Here is a 21,444-nt window from a genome sequence, read left to right as displayed (position 1 = left end):
ATCTTTTATCCACAGGATTTGATGTTTTCTCCTTGTATGTGGTTCTCTATTGCCTTCGCGGCGACCCTGTGCCGTGCTGACCACATAACAGAGAAACTCGTAATATATAATTATGTCTATATCTGATGTATAGTTGAAGTGGAAAAGACAAAGATTGACACTAATTCCACTTCAGACCTGCTTCTCTCAGCCTTGCTTAAACCTTTCTCGCACAATTCTATTTAAATCAATTTAGAAGCCAACTTTTGAAACAGGTGGTCCGTTTATCTCTCGGTTTCCCAAGCAGTGCCAAGTCAGGACCTTATTAAAAGCGAAAAGAACCGTAAAAAACAGTCAAGTCATGTAGCCTGTGCTATCAGAAAGAAAAGGGTGAAGAAAGAGTGCTGTATCGAGTCAAAGAAGATGGGAAGCAACGGAGGAGACAATGAAGAGACACTTCTAGACAATGAGCATTGTATTATGAAAACACGCCGCCAGAACGGGACAAAAGAAAGATGTTATAAATGACGATCACTGACGCAACCAGTCTCCCTTCTTCTTTTTATACCCACCACACAGCTGCTGGTGGCAGTAATTAGTACTGAACAGTTGATTAAAGAATAAACAAGGTCGTCTAATCATACAATTATTAGCGATCTGACAGCAATTGAATGCACGCCAACTTTAGCTGATTGACACTTCTTTACTGTCCAACTCGCGCCTGGATTTCGTACGCTACACAATGCTTCATCACACAGAAGATAGGACACTGCATTATTTCCATAACAATTTACTGAGATGCGATCGCAATGAAATTCATTCAATTCATTATTCAACTAACTTTAAATGGGTCACAGTCCTGCCATCTATCCGAACCCGAAACACGTAAAGTGGAGTGAGTAGGCATTGGATACATACATACATACATACATACATACATACATACATACATACATACATACATACATACATACATACATTCATTAACTAAAACATTACTCATTCATTTACAGTTTTCTGCCCAAGGTCAGGTCTTTCACTGCACACCCAGCATTCTCCTATCTTTTCTATTTTCCGCCTTCCTCTTACTCTTTAGTAGTATTTAGTATTTATTTATTTAACCTGGTAGAGATAAGGCCGTCAGGCCTTCTCATCCCCTTTACCAGGAGATTCCAACTAATATGAAGAATAAAATTACAATTAGTATTAAATTTACACTTACAATTACAAATAAAACTACAATTAATATTAAATTTACAATTACAATTACAATAAAAATCAAAGTACGAAAAGATTACCTGACTAATTAAAGCTAGGTAATTTATTATAGAAAAACAAAGAATATTTTATATTTACTGAATTACAAATTAAACCTAGAATAACAAAATTGTATAGTGATGAAATTATTGGATATTGAAATATTTTGTGATAGATTAAGGAAACTATTTACAAGAAACCAATTACTGACCAAGTGCCTAGTCAGTTTGCGTTTGAATTCAATTTTATTTCGAAAGTCCCTGATGCTAGCAGGTAGCGAATTCCAGAGTCTTGGCAGGGCACACGAACCATATATCTCAGTACTGTCTATCACCTGATTTATTCTGCCACGAATTTTTCTTCCCTTCACAATTCACGAAGTGAAGAGAAACTATTATTAGCATTTGAAATGAATGGAGAGTGTTGAATGGACAGACATAATAAGAAACGATGCTGTGCTAGAAAGAGTGGACGAAAAAAAAAGAAGAATAATGCTGAAACTGATCTGGAAGAGAAAAAGGAATTGGCTGGGTCACTGTCTGAGAAGTAACTGCCCATTGACAATTTCAGTAGAAGGAATGGTGAACAGGAAAAAAGTTCGGGGTAGAAGAAGATATCAGATGATAGACAACATTAAGATACATGAATGATATGTGAAGTCTAAGAGGAAAGCAGAAAATAGGAAAGATAGGGGAATGCTGGGTTTGTAGTGAAAAACCTGCCCTTAGGCAGAAAACTATGAATGAATGTAATTATATGTTCTGATTACTTTGTCTATTGCAGTTGATTGCTGCTTAATAATAATAATAATAATAATAATAATAATAATAATAATAATAATAATAATAATAATAATAATAATAATAATATTATTATTATTATTATTGGCCTCAGGCTGTTGTACAGCATAATAAATATTAGTAAATAAATAAATAAATAAATAACAATAATAATAATAATAATAATAATAATTATTATTATTATTATTATTATTATATAGGCTCTAGGCAAAATTTGTCTGTCATTTTTCGCCCATGTGGAATCCCCATGCTGAATAATCCGTGTATTTGGAAGCGTGGTTAAATAAGATACTACCACCACCACAACTAATGCTCTTCTTCGATTGTGTATTAACGTCTTTATCGCTATTTTTGAAGTAGTTGACAATCCAGGACTTCTGAATTAATTATAACATAGCCAAATACACTAACTACAAGTTTCGAATATCGTTGCTGTTCATTAGCCAGATGTAATGTATATTCGCTACCAGTGGGGAACACTCACTAGGTCGTCAGCCTTTATTAATGAATAACAGTCACTCCATGCATTAAAGTACCACACATTGGCGTATGAGACACCTGAACAATGTTGCAAGTAATGGCAGAGGTGTAATGACCTCTACTTCCGTTTATATAGTAGACAATTAAGAGGTTTATGAAGTTGTCAGATATTGTCATTAAATGTCTGTATATTCTATAATACGAAAATGATTTACATAATCATCATCATCATCATCATCATCATCATCATCATCATCATCATCATCATCACCATCACCATCATCGCTGCCGTCATCTCATTCAACATCTACATCGTCATCATCGCCGTTAAATCATCAATATCATCGCCGTCGCCATAATCATAGTCGATTTATTATAGTCGAATTTTAGCAGAATCATCTTACTTTATATTTAGAAAAATGTGAAAATAGAAACTGAAATGTTCTTTGAAACAGTAACGAAACTAAAACAAGCAATTCAAGGCACAGAATTAGGCTATTAACTATATTGTGTGATAAAGTAGGTCTACATAAATTGACAACTTTTACAGAGGCCAAATTTTCTAAAAATGACAAGTATTTCAGAAAAAGAAAAATTATTAAATTATGGCTTATTTAATGACACTCGCAACTGCCGAGGCTGTGCCGGCGTGGCAGAATTTTGTCCCGCAGGAGTTCTTTTACATGCCAGTAAATATATTGACATGAGCCTGTCGCACTTAAACACACTTAAATGCCATCGACCTGGGCCGGAATCGAACCCGCAACCTCGAGCACAGAAGGCCAGCGCAATACCGACTACGATACCCAAGTCGACCAGAAAATAAATATCACTGAGGAAATCTGACATAAATTTAGTCAGTGTAGAAAGAGAAATGATCTTTGGTATAATGTATTGACCAAACAAAAACGTCACCTTTGATTGAGGTTTTGGCTGATATGTACATCTATTACCAAGCAGTAAATCTCACTTGACGGTATGTGTCAGACGACGAACAATAGTTTGTATGCACCTGAAGTCTGATTAGTGTAATATGTAATTAGTCAGCGATGTATGCAATGGAGGCGGGAAGGAACGGGTCACCCTACCCCATTATCTCCTGATATAGATGTCTCATAAGTGATGTCTTGTTGGTGTCACTTGTGGGGTACAGTACAGACCTGTCTTCGGACAGTTGACTAAACAACAAACAGTCCTAAAATTTAAACAATAAACGATCTGTTGAATAGTAACAGTCAGTATTTTCCTGTTATACTGGAACATAATGAAGTAATTTCGTTGTGAAAGCTGGTTCGTTTATGTGAATGTTAATTTCGGAATGGTAAGTATAAACTTACAGTGTATTGGAGACAGAAAAGGAATGAAGGACAAATTCCTAAAAAAATCTCAACATTATTAAAATTATAAAACTATCAGTCATAATGTGTGACAGAGTGGTTGTTATTAATTCCAAATTCCTCAGATTAAACACAGCAGAAAACGACGTATTTTAAAATTAAAAATATAGTCAATGGTCCATAAAATATATTTACGGCATGGTAAATAATTCTGTCTCTGAAATAGAGTATTTCAGGCAAGACTTAAAACAAAATCTAATTCGGCAAGTCACTATGTTCGTCTATCATTCTACACAAGGGAATAATAAATTCTGCCTTATAGATTATCTTTTTCCAGAAATGTATAAATTCATTTACCATAAGCGTAATAGAAAAAAAAATAACGTGTTAATAGGCAATATCTGAAGATGATTCCGAAACCATTTCGCATACAATTAACTTTCTATACTGTTAATTATATGAACACCGGTTATATTATTAATTTTGATGGTTGGGAGTGACAAGAGGAATAATACTATTTATGATTACAATTTTGAAGCAAAGTAGGCTATGGCATACACTAAAAGTTGGCGTGTTACTTTCAATTTCTTCTTCTTCTTCTTGGTTTTAATTTTAATTTTATTTTTATTGTTGGTTCGTTGTTTTTTATATTTTATGAAGCAGTTTCAAACAAAATCGCAGCAAGTAAGTTACATCATCTTTAAAAGAATCTTAAGACAGCATTTTAGAGGAGTTTAAGTTAGAGATCAGCTATGGGAACAGAAGGTACTTACTTCACAGTATGAACTCTTTTTCACAACCCTATTCATTATGCTTATTGGCTTTTTTTATCCGACTTATGTCAGGTCTTACGGTGCACATGATAATATTTTATACGTCATTCACAAATTGTAGGTTCATACGCTACCCGACTACCGGGTCCACACCTGTGGAGTAACGGTTAGAGCGTCTGGCCGCAAAACCAGGTGGCCCGAATTCGACTACCGGTCGGGACAAGTTATCTGCTTGAGGTTTTTTTTCCGGGGCTTTCCCTCAACCCAATATTAGCAAATGCTGGGTAATTATTGGTGCTGGACCTCGGACTCATTTCAACAGCATTATCACCTTCGTTCACACGCTAAATAACCTGAGATGTTGATACAGCGTCGTAAAATAATCTACTAAAAATACACTATCGGACGACGATGTATGTTAGAGTTGTGACCTTGTAGAATATTGGTCCTGTAGTTTTGGCAGAAAACGAAAATAGGATATTCTACAGTAGAAATAGTCTTAAAATTGGTAGTATTTATAAGAAAGAAACTTGAATGCATGTATAGAAGTCGAAATACTTTTTTAAATTAAGGTTTACAGAATAATATAACAATGAAAGAAATACCTTTATAGGATACTGAAATAGGGCTGTATGCTGGTTATGAGTGTTATAATTGAAGTAAATGGTAATTTGGGCGTATATTTAAGATATTAAATTGATATTTAACTGGAAGTTCTAGACGTGTAGAAAGAATTTGTATTCTCTTAAAAAATCGGAGATATTTTTCTATATTGGCGTTCCCTTATTAGAAATATATTTTTCTGGAACACGTAAAGATACAGAAGTTACCAGAATGATTGTACATTAAGAGTTTCTACAGGAAAAAGAACATTTTTGCTTAAATTATATGAATTCATCTTCAATTTCATTTAATTAGAAATGAAACAGCAGAGTTAAAGATTTATATCCTAAGAAATTATGCGTTGGATCATGACACTCGTACAGTTCCCACACTACAGATCTAGGACGCATTCTGAGAATCTTTACTAAACTTTACTTCAACACTGAGGAGTTTCTGCCTGCAGAATTCCTATACTAATAGAGTCAGAAAGTACCGGAATTTCGAGTGGCAACGCCACGCTCTACAGGCAACTTCTCTACCTTGTCCGTGTGGTATGTGACCTACTGTCTAGGCCAGTAGTGTCAGAGTTGTAAGCTCCAAAACCGGTTGTGGAGCTTAGAGAGTGCAGTCGGAGCGTGAACTTGCTTATGTCTGTGGAAGCACCGGAGCACGCAACGAGGCATTGTGGAGCGCTTCGCTCCGTTTAGGCTGTCTGACAACGCTGGTCTAGGCGAATAGACTCAGTGCGAACATGTGTAGATACCTTTGTTGCAGATGACATTTACACAACACCGCAATGACAAATGACGATGACAAATAGGCTACGAATACTTATAGCTATGACAAATGACGATGGTAATGATGAATAACTATGGCAATTACAAATTACGATGGTAATCATAATGAACTACGACAATGACAACTGATGATGACAAAGGTTAATAAGTATGGTAATGAAAAATTACGATGATATAAAAATAATACATGACGAATGACGATGACAATGATAAATGATAACGATTTGATGTTTGGAAATGGGTAAAAATCTGTTGGAGCAAGATCTGGAGAATATGGTGGCTGTGGATGGACAGGTATTTTGTGTTGTGCGAGGAATTCGCTCACCAAGAGCGACCGATGTTCTGGGGCATGTCATGAAGGAGAACTCGATTCTGTCCTTGCCAGAAGTTGGGTCTTCTTCGTCGAACTGCATCACGAAGACGCCGAAGAATTGCAACATAGTTTCCTTACTGACAGTTCGACCCTTAGGAATAAACTTGAAATGTACGAGACTTGGCCGCGAAACCAGGTGGCCCGGGTTCGAATCCCGGTCGGGGCAAGTTACCTGGTTGAGGTTTTTTTCCGGGGTTTTTCCTCAACCCAATACGAGCAAATGCTGGATAACTTTCGGTGCTGCACCCCGGACTCATTTCACCGGCATTATCACCTTCATATCATTCAGACGCTAAATAACCTAGATGTTGATACACCGTCGTAAAATAACCCAGTACAATAAAAAATGTACGAGACTCTGGATATCGAAGAACACTTCAAGCATTACGATGATAGATTATAACAATGACGACAAAGATGAATGAATAGTAACGAGGACAACAAAAGACAGAAATAGAAGGAAGTAGAAAATGTGTAGAATGACGGAAAGGTGAACTGTTACATCAGATGTGCATTGTTCCGTCAGTTTCTACCGGTGAATACAAAGCGGAAATAGCATCACCGATGGACTGAATGTTCTCTGAAGGAAGTCAAAGGGGATCAGTATATCAAAGAATATTTCAGAATACTGCACGGTGTTCTATATTTATCGAGCTCCATCAATTGCTTTGTAGTCTGAGGGACTGATACAGTTACACTCCTAACAACGCACAATGGCATGCACTGGGAACTCTAACACGAGATTGAAGTCACGAATGTCCCATCTGGTCAGACGGTGATCTTAACAAGGATCATTCTCATTGAGACAAAAGTTGTTTTCATGCACTAGAATTACGATTATCTACGGATATGCTACTGGAGCTAAATGACAGCTTTGAGCGGTATGGGATGAAAATAAATGCAAACAAGACGAAGACCATGGTAGTTGGAAGTAAAGTAAAGAAGGTAAACGTGCGAATACTAAATGAGGCACTAGAACAAGTGGACAGCTTCAAATATTTGAGGTATACTATAAGCAGTAACATGAGCTGCTGCCAACAAGTCAAAAGGAGGATAGCAATGGCAAAGGAAACTTTTAATAGAAAAAGGAGCATCTTCTGCATACCTCTGGAAAAAGAACTAAGGAAGACACTAGTGCTTTGTGTGAAGTGTGACATTGCATGGATCAGAAACATGGACATTACGACGAAGTGAAGTGATTAAAGCATTTGAAATGGGGATATGGAGAAGGATGAAGCGTGTGAAATGGACAGACAAAATAAGAAATGAAGCTATGTTGGAAAGAGTGGGTGAAGAAAGAATGATACTGAAACTGTTCAGGAAGAGAAAAAGTAATTGGTTGGGTCATTGGCTACGAAGAAACTGCCTACTGAAGGATGCTATGGAAGAAATGGTGAACGGGAGAATAGTTCGGTGTTTATAGTGTTTTTTCTCTCTCTCTCTCTTTATTTTTTGCGTAGCTTTATTTTGTATATAGTGTTTTTCTCTGTTTTTCTATATTATTGTATTTGTATTCCTGGTGTTGTGGAAGATAAGAATTTTAATAATGAAAAGTGCCGTCCATATTTGTATAAGTTGGGTCAGAGGGCATACTGGGATAGTTGGAAATGAGAGAGCCGATGAATTGGCAAAGATGGCAGCCAAATCTGATGTGCCACTGTCGTACAATATATGTCCGATATCATATATAAAAAAGTAGCCAAAGAACATTATATGCAAGAATGGAACGAAAGATGGGTCAATAGTGATAAGGGAAGTCTTACAAAAGAGCTGTATTTTCCAACGGTCTATTATCGTAATAAATGTAAAGTAATAGCGCCAAATTTCGTACTGACACAGTTTTTGACTAGGCATGGAAAATTCGGGGAATACTTAAATAGATTCCATATTAAAGACGATGCAACTTGCATTTGTGGGGAGGAATCTCAAGATGTCAAACATGTATTATATGATTGTCCAGTCTTTTGCCGTGAAAGATACGAGCTTCAGTTGTTACTGAACACTTTAAATTATACATTTACCAAACCGTTAACCAATATACTTACCAACTCCAAATCATATAAGTATTTCATGTCCTTATGAATAGAATATTCGTGAAACTGTAAAATGTTAAATTATTCCGGGGGGGGGGGGAAATCGTATTAGTTCTAATCAACTATAATGAAACTGTAAGTCTTCAATTTCGCATACTATAATATTGTACTATTGGTTTTAATTTTAATTTTAATTAGGCATTTGATTTCTAATTTTGAGCCATTTCTTGTAATACCTGATTATTGCCAATTGTTGTTACTGAACAATGTATTTAATTCGTAAATTTTAAGCCATCTCTTAGTATAGCTATTTATTGCTTCTAAAATAACATGTTTAATAGCTATTATATATATATATATATATATATATATATATATATATATATATATATATATATATATATCTTCCTATAACCATTAGATATAAATATAGAGACATGCCTTGAGGCTTTATGAAACGATCCATTCTTTCATTAAGGTGCATTCTTGTACATAATTCATGTGAATTGTAACCTTGACCACAATTTTGTATTATAATTTTATTATTGTTTATTGCTTATAAAATATGTATTTTGATACCAACTATAACCTTAATATACCTCAGGGTGAAATAGGGTTTATTAAATTGGATAATAAAAAAAAAGAGAAGGCCTGATGGTCTTAACTACACCAGAATAAATAAATAAATAAATAAATAAATAAATAAATAAATAAATAAATAAATAAATAAATAAATAAAATATTCTTGTCACAAGACATAAAAAAACATGGGCTATTTGCTCTGAAAATCTGCAAGCTATTTCACTTCCACCCTGTACACAGTAATAGGCGATTACGCCATTTACAGGACTACATTTTGTCATGCAAGGAACAAAACGCTTGTAAGGTATAGACAGTATACTGGTCACTGACTTCTGCTTCTGCTCCTTGTGCCGCAGCTGGAGGCTCTTGGCGAGTTTATCCAGGTTCTTGCTGTAGTCCAGCTCCACCTCCGCACGGCGCCGGAAGTAATCCTGCAGCTCGCCCACCAGGGCCACCTGCGACTCCATCCGCACGTCCAGACATCGCAGCTGCTCGTTCAACTGCACGCGGATATCTGCGGACAAACAGATGCACACCTTTAGCAGCCGCACGCTCCTCATTACCAGCAATCAATACGAGGTTTTAATACTAATATTCTATTTAAATCAAGCAGGGGAGAAAAAGTGTCACAGTTTCATCTAGAGCAGGCCTGCACAAGGTTTGCGCTCTCCGAGCCGGCTCACAGCTCATGAGCGGAATGTAGATATTAGCTGCGCTCTGTAAAAGGGTGGACTGGAAGAAGGGGTGATCTCGTACAAAATAGACACAAAAGGAAGTACTATTACGAGTGCTTATGAAATGAATTCCCGTTCAGTGTTTGCAAAACTATCTTGGATTATTATTAATTGATAAAGAAATATTTATTTTACAGAAATAATAGAAATTCTATAGCTACTTAAATGCACAATATCATTTTGTTATATTTGTATTTATCAGTACTTGAAAACGAGGTTTTATGCTGTTGGCAGCTGAAAGGAACAGTAGTCTACTGATCGTAATGAAACATCGGTTACAGATGTTCGAGGTCTGCCTTTATTAAAGTTGATTATAGAAAACAGTTGCTCACAAATACAATTAATGTTGAGCCAAACATAGCAATCATTTTCACAGCCAGCCTGTGTAGTAGTGGATATTATTGCTAATGTTTAGTCTTGTAAAACTCAACCAGGCTAGTAGTATTATTCAAACGATCTTTAGCTCTTAGGTCACATTGAAGATCAAGAAGTTCGAGCTGTGAATCGTTAAATGTTAAACGTTATGTTCCGTCTTTTAGATTCCTCCATACTGTACTGTAGCAGTAGGTAAGCAACGTGAAACAGTTACTGAGAATAGGCCTACACACTGCACTCCACCAGATAACTGAGTGGTCGTTTCCCTATCCTCTACCTATCGCAAGTCTATGTCATTCTGACGTATCTTCTTCTCCGTTTCGGCGAGCGGTAAACACCGCTCTCCCGCTCCGAAGGAGCGCACGCGCTCGTTGAGCGCTGTTTGTGCAGGCCTGATCTAGAGCTACTTATTGAATAAAAAGAAACAAGCGAATTCAGAGTTTCCTCCTTCGTACAATCCTCGTCTCTTTCGCTTGTATGCTCCGTGATCTACCTAGAAAAAATTCTTAAAGGAAGATTTTAAGTGTTCCATATGTTACTGTAAATGGAACAGACCTAACCAAATGGCTAGGTCTCAGAGATGTGGTTCTCCTAAAGTAAAAATACGAGTACAAGATGCCGAGATGGGTTCATGAACAGTTGGGCCACGGACTTACTTGTCTTACTTAACTTTGTGTTCCCTCCAGATTCAAGCCTGTACTTCAATTGGTTAACTTGGAGGTAAGAATTTTATTAGGAGTTCGCTGGAGTCGCGATTCGAATCAAAAGTCTGAAAGATTGAACTCAGTGATGAAAAATCAACACCTCAAAAACATTGTAATTTTAAAGTGGCAAGTGCGGTACCGTAAGGGAATAGAAACAAACTAATCAGGATAGGAGAAGAAATGTATGAAGGAAGTGAAATAGGGAGAGGAGTACAAGTATGCCCTGTTCAACATCTACTTCGAGGATTTGGTGAAGAACTATTTTCAGAACATGGAAGAGATAAAAGTAGGCGAAAGAAGAATAAAGTGCATAAGATTTGCTGATATAGTGTTGTTAGCAGAAGAGGAGACGATACTACGGGATATGCTACTGGAGCTATATAACAGCTGTGAGCAGTATGGTATGAAGATAAATGCAAACAAGACGAAGACCATGGTTATCGCAAGAAAAATAAAGAAGGTAAACTTGCGAATTATAAATGAGGCAGTAGAGCAAGTGAATAGCTTCAAATAGGCCTACTTGGGATGTAGGTCTACTATAAGCAGTAACATGAGCTGCAGCCAGGAAGTCAAAAGGAGGATAGCAATGACAAAGGAAGTTTTTAATAGAAAAAGCAATATCTTCTGCGGATCTCTGGGAAAAGAACTAAGGAAGAGACTAGTGAAGTGTTTTGCGTGGTGTGGCATCGCATGGTGCAGAAACATGGACATTACGACGAAGTGAAGAGAAGCGACTAGAAAGCATCTGAAATGTGGATATGGAGAAGAATGGAGCGTGTGAAATGGACAGACAGAATAAGAAATGAAGTTGTCCTGGAAAGAGTGAATGAAGAAAGAATGATGCTGAAACTGATCAGAAAGAGAAAAAGGAATTTGTTGGGTCAATGGCTGAGAAGAAACTGCTTACTGAAGGATGTACTGGAAGGAATGGTGAACGGGAGAAGAGTTTGGAGCAGAAGAAGATATCAGATGATAGACGACATTAAGATATGTGGATCATATGCGGAGACTAAAAGGAAGGCAGAAAATAGAAAAGATTGTAGAATGCTGGGTTTGCAATGAAAGACCTGCCCATGTGCGGAACACATGTATTACAAACTAAAGAGAATACCAAATTAATTTAACGCTCTGAAGTTTTGTCGCAGTGATAACCTGTCCGAATACAAATTCCGCTCGGAGTCATAAGGACTTAACCCGTACTTCCGGTCAATACAAAATACTGTTACCAAATGTAGGCCTATGTGGTCATTACTCTACTATGCAATGCCACTTAACTGGACTTTTTTTCACACAATGACAAAGAGAATTTATGAAAAGGATAATCACAATTAATATAAATTAGTCTTAAAGTCACCGAATATACGAGTCAGCGTTATCCTGATCTGTGGCTGCAGCCCACAGCCTTACGTCTTGCATCAATTAAGGACCAGAGAGTATCGCAACTTGTCGTCACGTGCCCGCCGCGACTAGCAGCTGAGGTCGTAATGATGCGACATACAACAAAAAATGAAACGAGATTTGTGAGACGTGTCGCAGATGGAGCGCATTAATTTCATGCAAACAAGCAGCCCAAGTCTTCACCTGACCCTATACTTGATTTGCCTCCCCGCCGTCCAATTACACGTTTTAGTTTATCTAGGGACATTAATTCACCTTGATATAGCCTCCTCGAAGGAGATTTGAAACTACGTCGTCGCATATCATTTATCTCAACCGAAATCTGTTTAGTGTAAAGTTATAAACTTCCACAGGCTAATATTTCATATGCCTATGTTTCTATACAATAGATTTAAAAATCTTAAACGTATGGATATCAGTGGCGTAGCGTCAATGAAAGCTAAAAAGCTCAGTTTCCCCAGTTAATAATAATTTCATAATAAACCTGCAGTCTATGGACAAAATTATTTATTAATCTTAATAGAATTTATATTTACGCGTTAAATATTGTGACGCGGCAGGTCAGGATGATTTGTGATGCAGCAGTAAACGAAGCCTGCACACACCAGTTTCCATTCTTCTGTGTAACCCACCCCGCAGATTTTCCATCCCTTTCTAACTTAACTATCCTGACCGCAAGGCTCGCAAGAAGCTAGCTTTGACATTGAAAATAAGTAGTTTCCGAGTTATCCCTTTTCGTGAGTTGTGTTCAGTTGAAGAGTTAGTGTGCATTGTGGCTGATATAATAAATAATGGGTGAAATAACAGTTCCTGACACCAATTTACTTGAATTTTTTAGGACAATTCTATTATCAAGACTGACTTATATACGAACAAATGACCGACTCCCTTGCTGTCAATGAAGGACACAACCAAAAGACAGATGCATACTTATGTAATGATACTAATACTATATCTCTATTGACCGTTAATATTGTGATCTCTCTATGACAGGGAAATAGCTAATATTATACGTATAGTGTCTATTTGTTAGATATATGTGTAAACCGTGAACTCATATTTTACTACGTACCATTTGAGGTCATGCCTTATTGGTGTTACTTACGAGGTTTCAACCAATCTTAAACTGCTGACTTGACATTGACTACTATTTATTTTAAGACTATATTTTTGTAATACGTTTTATCATATTGCACGAAAGACAACTTGAATTAGCTTCCCCTGCTCAAAATTTCATGCTACGCCACTGATGGATATAACTTCTTTGCTCGTCAAATTAAAAAGTCAATCCGTGCATGTGTCATTTGGCTAAGCTGAGTTATTCAGTCACTGACCGGCTAAAATGCTGCGTACATCGCTGGTAATACTATGTTCACAAACCAAGGCATCTGTGCATAAATTATTAAAGCAATACAATTTATTAAATTTCGCCATAGAATGTGAATAGAGCAGGCGTTAAGTTTTTCATAGGAAGCCATAAAGTATTTCTCCATTTATAATTTCTTTCAGCAGTAAACAGACAATAATATTACTATGCCCTTCGTTGACAGAGTGCAGAAAGCTACAGATGGAGCTAGTGACATGAATAAGAAGTTTTGCTTTCGTTTCGCTTCTTTTGTCGCCTAAAGTAGCAACAATTTATTTTGCATTCTCATCCATGTTCTGTGCGTCATCTTTTAATATGATAGAACTACTGTAGTGTTCTCTTCAGATGTTGCTGCCAAATTCATGTATCTCTCTTTGTTCCAATGTACATAATTTACAGCCGCAATCCTCGGAAAAGAGTGCGTTGCTGTAGTTTTCGATACTGTTGAGTTGGGGAAAATGGAGGGATGGTAGAAAGTAGAAACGTAAATACTCTCAGAAAATCTGTTATCGACACCATGTTTGTTCTAAGACGTAATTTGGGTATCCGGCACCATCACCAATGGTATATGATAATCAGAGACCGGAAGTATAGGCATTATGAATCATTAAAATAGGCAGGCAAAAAGGCATCATAAATAGCTAAAATAGGCAGGCAAAAAAGGCATTATAAATAGCTAAAATACGCAATAAAAGGCAATTACAAAACCCTTGCACTAGACCCTCAACCTTACACTTTCCACAAAGGGATTTCGGCAGCAAGAAAAGCTTTACATAAGTCAAATGCAAATTGAGATTTTCGACTCGATGTTGCAATTACTGTTGGAAGCAAAGAAATCTTCTTCCCAGTAGCCTTGAAAAGTGCATTTTTGTGTTTTGTTATACTGATATGTTGCGATATGAATTATTTAGCTAGCTACAACAACGTCGCAATGAAAACTGAAAGAAAAATAACCGTTAAAAATAACGTTAGACCCGCACTCATTGCTGCCTTGTCAAATAAACACAAGCGATAACTAAAACGCTTAGTGTTATACATTTTTGCACGGCAGCACTCATTGTTGCAAAGATAATATGAACTGACTGAAAAACAATAATATATATTCGGTGAAGTCACTTTCATTGTAGCGGTTATAGAAAAAAACTAAAATATACCTGTAGGCAATTTTAATAATAAATTAATAAATAATAGATAAATAATCAAATAAAGGCAAAAAAAGCATTTATTTTGTAAATTAGGCATTTATATTTAAAAAGGCAGAAAAGGGCAACATAAAACTGTGACGTTTCAATCATAAAGGCATAGGCTAATTCGTACAGATTTACTTTCGAAATGAAGATAGATTTAACACAATTAAAAAGGCATTCTGCCAAAGTTCCGGTCTCTGGTGACAACATTTGAAGTTCCTCGTAATAGGCCTACTATGATATCTTGAAAAACTGAGAATCATATCCCTAGCATCTTATAACACGTACAATAATTCTATAAGAATTGGAAAAACTACAGCACATCATACTGTTGTAGTTAAAACGGACAAATTGGACAAAAGCACACAATATACAGAGTGGAAGGGAACCTATTAGGCCTACATTAATTCACATAGGTAATAAATCAAGTCAATCCCAACAAGTTTTGTCAAATAAATTTTTTGATACGTCCAATAGTTCTGAGGATCCCAAATGTAACATGTTGCAACGCTGCAAAGAGTAGCAATGCTCCGCAGTGGGGGTGAGTGTGAATTAATGTAATATGTTCCCTTCCATCCTGTATAATACGAAAAAAATAATTACTTCATAAAAAAGAGACTCTCTGCAAACTTGGGAAATAAGTTCTTGATACACGATTTAAATCATTAGTTTTCTTCATATTATATTCTGTGAATCTTCGAACTTAACAGCATAAATTATCATGTATGTTCAAACTAGTCACATGTAACTGCATTTCATCACCTTAAGCAGACCGTCACCATCAATGTTCCTGAACGGATGTTCCCTTTGGCACATTGTTCTCATGAGAATTGTATATCAACATCGGACACACCAAATTTACATGTACACCGCTTAATACACGAGGGACATGCAAACAGCTCTTGTGGAGAGATGATAAATCTAAATTTTCCATGCCGGGAACCGAGCACTGTCCGCGGAATTCCTAGCCACCAATTGGCCCCAACGGACAACTACAGTATTAGATTGTTTAATGAACTGTTTGACAATTATTCATAGAAAATCCCACGAGTTTTGACTGTCATATACGTAACGATTAAGAAGTAACCCTGGAAGCAATAGCAATGGATTATAATCTAATGCACGAAATTATATTCTTTGTGAATATTATATCCTAGAACTATTTATTTATGGAAAGCGAAAAAGCTGAACTTTTTCACTGGAGATCTCGCGTAGTGCCGAGCCCATATAATTGGATTGGAATATATCACACTGTATCAGGTCCAAGGAAAACTATGTATGATGTTTAAACAAATTTAACAAGCCTGTATAAAGAAGGTGAAGAACACTGGAATCATATTTTGAAGCTGAAGCATTTCTTTCTATAACGTAACAGTTTCGTATATCACCACTGCAAAGAATACTTAAAAATAAACTCTATGCATATTTTACGCAAATAACGCACCAAATTTAATAGAAAATCGCTAACACTGTCAGAACAATAAATGCTGTCTGTTTGTACATCTGAGTCATGACATTTAGAAATGAAGTAAGAGACAGTGCAAGGAGTTCTAAACAATTTTTATCAAATGTTAAAAAATCACACACAAGTGCTGACTTCGTAATACAGCTGCACAGCTACTTAAAACCTTATTCCCTATTTCTTATAATTACATTACAAAAAAACACTTCGATCGCAAATAAAAAGATGCCCACTTTAGCGAAAAGTTGGCCAAGCGACCAGCTGTTCTTTTGGAAGCCATTTCGAAGTCTGAAACTGGTTTTATTAACGTTCAGAGCTACAACACTTATGGAACTGGTTATTAAATATGGTTTAATGTTCAGGATAAGATATTCATTACTTGTTTTTAAGGAATTGGTAGTATTTGATTTAAAATACCACTCTGAAAAGTTGCCTCATCGAATGGTAAATTATTACTTCTACTCACTATTCTGTCTTATGGTCTACGTACTGTCATCAAGTTGGGGGAAGAGAGCTAGAGGTAATGCATCAGAAAGCGGGATACAGCAAGAACTAAAGTTAACAAAGATGAAATAATAATAATAATAATAATAATAATAATAATAATAATAATAATAATAATAATTTAACCTTAAACATTAGGCTGTCTGGTCTTTCAATCCCGACTTTTCAAGTAGCAAACTACCCTGGCCACATAGTCAAAGTGACTACTTAAAGACACCAAAGAACAGTCGTTATGGAGGTTAAATTTCCATATCTCTGTCAGAATTCAAACTAGAATCCGATAATCTCGTAGCTAGAAGCGTTACAGTTTTATTCACAGTGAAATACTGCTATTCTGTAAGGAATACATAATATGCGGTTACAAGTTAATCATAATTCTGCAGTAGATATTACATAGTACAGTGTCACTGCATTTCGATGTTCACTCTTCTTGTAGTGTGATGAAGTTCAGCATCTTGCTGAACCAACGTCAGAAAGAAGTTAACCGGAAAAGTTTACTTTATAATGTTAGGTAAACCTTAGTAATTTCGTGGCAGTGGTTATTTCGTGATATTTTTTCCTGGCTCTTTCGTGAACTAACCAGTGGTCTTACGAGATTCAAATTTCCGCCAAGAGATTGCATATGTTGTCCGGTTTCCAGAAACATACAGCTACACTTTGTGAAGTAGCTACGAAAGAGTTAGGACAAAATATCACGAAATAACCACTGCCACGAAATTATCAAGGTTTACCCTAATTGGTACAAAGTGTAAAAGTCTACAATATTATCTCACGAAGACGTCAAGAGTAGTCACAATCTCTATGTGTGACATACGAGAATTATTCCTAACAGACTACGGATCAAACCCTAATCCATAGTACTCTGATCTCATAATATCGCTAGAAGTATGTATACAGCAGAGTCCGTGAATGTCCAGAGTAGCGCAATCAGCTAGTCAGCCGCCATTGTTTTTCCATTTCAATACGCTTCGGATAGGAACATTTAAAATAAAACTCAATTTAGGCCAGTGTCCGTGGCCCTTAAAATTAAAAATATTTGACTGATTTAGGTTACATTAATTCCCTATACAATTGTATACGGCACTAGTTTGTATATATTATTATGTCAGTGTTTTCAATGTGCAGTACCTGCATGTATGTGTGTATTTCCAAGATAATCAGATATGCTAAGGTGTTCGTTTAGTGTTTAAAGCCTAACAAAGGATATGAAGATGTCATTTATGGTGAAAACGTTTGTCCTCACCCCCACCGGGGTCCTATTTTGAGTTTGTATAATTAGGTCATGTTTTGACTTATTTATATATTAAAGATAAACAACTGACGGAACCATTATAAATTATTTTATTTTATAACATACAATGCTTATATTCGCCAAAACCAAATGAAGAGATTTTAGAATTAACGATAACATCTCCTGACTAAGGCGTAATTCTCGTTTCAATAACACTGTAATACAGTAATATTCCTTTATTTAAATATTTATTTATTATTTTGCTAATAATTGTAACATAAAATATAATATATACAGAAAAAACTTTAGCTCGCCCCTGAAAGGGTAGAACTCGTGCTCAGGGGTGGATTCCTAAATTGAAATTAATAATTATACAATACAATTTGTCTTATGTCTACTGTGCAATTATAGTATATAAATTTAAATTTACAATTTTTCAATTTTTATAAAATCCATACATAACTTTTTAAATTTAATACTAGAACTATTAGAATTCACAAGATTAGGGTATTTAAATATAAATTTGTTATATATTCTTGGGCCTAAATTACTACTATGATTAAATACCGTAACAGTGTTGCATTTTGGTTCAAACAATCTTAAAGAATTCATACCTTTTGTTTCAGAACTATGAGAATACAATTCAAAATTATTTCGATTTTTATGTATGAATTTTATTAATACAATATAATAAATTTGCCTTACGTTAAATACATTAAAGTCTAGAAACAAATTTTGAGATGGAAAATCAATAGGTTTATGAAGACATATTTTAATTATTTTCTTCTGTAATAAATAAAGTGGATTAAAATTGGATTTAAATGAGCTACCCCATCCTATAATTCTATACATAATTACCGATTGAAATAAAGTTAAATATATTGTACGTAATAAACTTATTGACAAGTAATTCCTCAATAAAACAAAATAATATACTATTTTACGTAATTTATTACAAAGGTAATTAATGTGTTGGTTCCATTTTAAATGATTATTGAAAATTATGCCTAAATACTTAACTTCAGAAGACTCCTTAATAATCGGACATTTACACTGTTTAAGACAACAATCAGAATTATGTAATTTAATACTTAATGTAGATGTAGGAGGTTTGTTACATTTTTCAGATAATGAGAATGGAATAATTATGGTTTTATTTTCGTTGATAGAAAGAAAATTTATGTCAATCCATTTTTTTATTAATTTAAGTCCATTATTTGAATTATTATATGCATCATACCAGGTTTTTCCACCAAAAAGTAAAACTGTGTCATCTGCATAAGAATAGTGAACACCATTGTATTGTTGTAAGTCAATTTTTAATAAGTCATTAATATATATTAAAAATAGAATAGGGCCTGGAACTGTGCCTTGGGTTTTATTACTACCTAAAATTCCTTACTCTTCCCATTACTTATCTTTAATTCTTTTGTAATTTAAATACAGCAATAATATATTAATTCTTTGTAAATGTAAAAATAGTTGGAGAACGTTAGCAGGAATTTTTAGATGTGTAATATCCGAGACGCGTGGAGCGAGAAACACGGCGTGAGGAGACAGTCTGTTTGGTACGCTACTTGCAACAAACAAACCGACCAACACGAGACAAAAGTCACGATTACCAGACCATGCGGGGAAGAAAACAATCATAATGGCTCCTTGCCAAAAACAGTCGAAGGTCGAACCGGTTGGTGTACCTATCTACTAACGCAGGTATTGTATTAAAATCTATGAAATAAAAAAAAAAGAGTTGGGGAATTAATTGAAGAGGTGGAACTATGTGCACCTGTCTACTATGTGGCACGTACGGCCGACACGGATTTTAAGAGCATCTGCCTCAATAAAATGGACCGTGGTCGCCCGTACAAAAAAGTTAAACCTGCTGCTACTCGCTCTGCGATTTAGTGTCACTACGGTGAAAGGATATAATGTTGCAGTTTTTGTTTGTGGAATAGTTTAGCCAAATTCTAGTGTTTGTCGTATGTGCTAAAAATGATCTCTGCTTGATAATAATAACAGATGCAGAAGATACTTTGCACAAATCCTAGCTATATTTACTACGACATTCAATAAGTAATGGCTGTAATTTAGCGCTCCTAGCGGGGAGCATCGGAATCTTTTAGTATGTAATAGAGAAAAGACTGTTGCATAAATGCGGAATATTAAAATCTTTTAAGTATTAATCATACTTTGTGAATATAGGGACTGTTTCTAATTTGCATTAATACCGGCCTAAAAATGTTCAATAGGTATGAACAAAGATGCTTCATAAAAATACAAGTTGCAAGAGGAAAAAATGCAACCTAGTGCTTTACGGCATTACAAGAAGCTTGTGGGAGAGAAGTCCTACCATACCGAACTAATGCAAGATGGGTGGAAGCGGGGCATTCGCTTTCTATCAAGAGTTCGCATCCGAGCAGCTTTAGATCGATCTGTGAAAGGGAGATCCAGAAATGATGCTGCAGATGGAGTCCGCCGTCTTCCAAGGATATGTCAATGTACTGTTGACATGGCAAAGGACTATATTTCAAGTATGTAACACCAAAAGTAACCTAAATGAATTTAGTGAGAAACAGTAACTATGTTGTCATTACTTTTTGAATGCCCTAGTACAGCGTTTCTCAAACTTTTTTGACGTGGGGACCACTTTTTTAAGTCAGAACAGTTCCGCGGACCACCTTACTCTTGTTCCCTTCGAAAGCAAATTTATCATTTTTGTAGCATATTTTAATACCAGTATACTTATATTTTACAGTAGAATTAATTAATTATAATACTTTTCTAATTGTATTTTTGTAGCCAATCACAAGTATAACAAATTCTGTGCGTTGTTGATTCATCGCTTGCCTGTTAGCAGTTAGTTGTTTGAAATCCTTCTTATGTGGTACACGCTAGTAGTTGTCCATGTCTCTATTAAATAGTGCCCATTATAAATAATGGAAAACTGGCTTCGATCTGGATCTTTGAAAAGAAAGGAACATGATGATATGCTTCATTTAGGCAGTGCTAATAGTTCAGAAGCTGTGTGTGAAGAAATATATTAATATCAGTGATTATAGTGCCATTAAAGAAATATCTAGTCCTAGTGGTAGCTATTCAAAGAAAAAATACTTTCGTAAATATGACAAGAGTTATTTGGAACTTGGATTTACTGGTGTGGCAATGAGAGTGAACCAAAACCTCGGTGCGTTGTTTGTTACAAAGTGTATGAAACCCGCGAAACTGAAACGGCACTTAGAGACGAAACACGTAAGTGTAAAAGGTAAACCTGTTGGATTTTAAAATAGGCAGAGTCTAAAATTTCTTATATCGTCATCTGGAAAAACAAATAAAAAAATTAGTGCAGAAACATGCCCAATTTTCAACTAGTAAAGATGAAATTTGGCACGTTCTATTATTGGTGTACGACGTACAGTTACGTGCCCTTTCAATGTGCAGACTAGGTGTCGGCAAAACTATTAAAGTCATC

The 21,444-nt window shown here is 35.6% G+C and overlaps 1 protein-coding gene across 3 annotated transcripts in view; it reads right to left on the bottom strand.

Annotated features, from left to right (window-relative positions):
• LOC138712412 (SLIT-ROBO Rho GTPase-activating protein 1-like) overlaps nucleotides 1–21,444 on the bottom strand; it is a 595,908-nt gene that overhangs the window by 65,417 nt on the left and 509,047 nt on the right. For all 3 annotated transcript variants that reach the window (XM_069844187.1, XM_069844188.1, XM_069844189.1), the window contains one exon: nucleotides 9,345–9,528. In XM_069844187.1, the coding sequence (XP_069700288.1) occupies nucleotides 9,345–9,528 (184 nt within the window). The remainder of the gene's footprint in view (nucleotides 1–9,344; nucleotides 9,529–21,444) is intronic.

This window comes from Periplaneta americana, chromosome 13 (assembly GCF_040183065.1).
Source record: "Periplaneta americana isolate PAMFEO1 chromosome 13, P.americana_PAMFEO1_priV1, whole genome shotgun sequence".
Taxonomy (NCBI): Eukaryota; Metazoa; Arthropoda; class Insecta; order Blattodea; family Blattidae; genus Periplaneta; species Periplaneta americana.
Note: the sequence above shows the minus strand (reverse complement) of the source record. Positions and strands in the feature narration are given on the sequence as shown.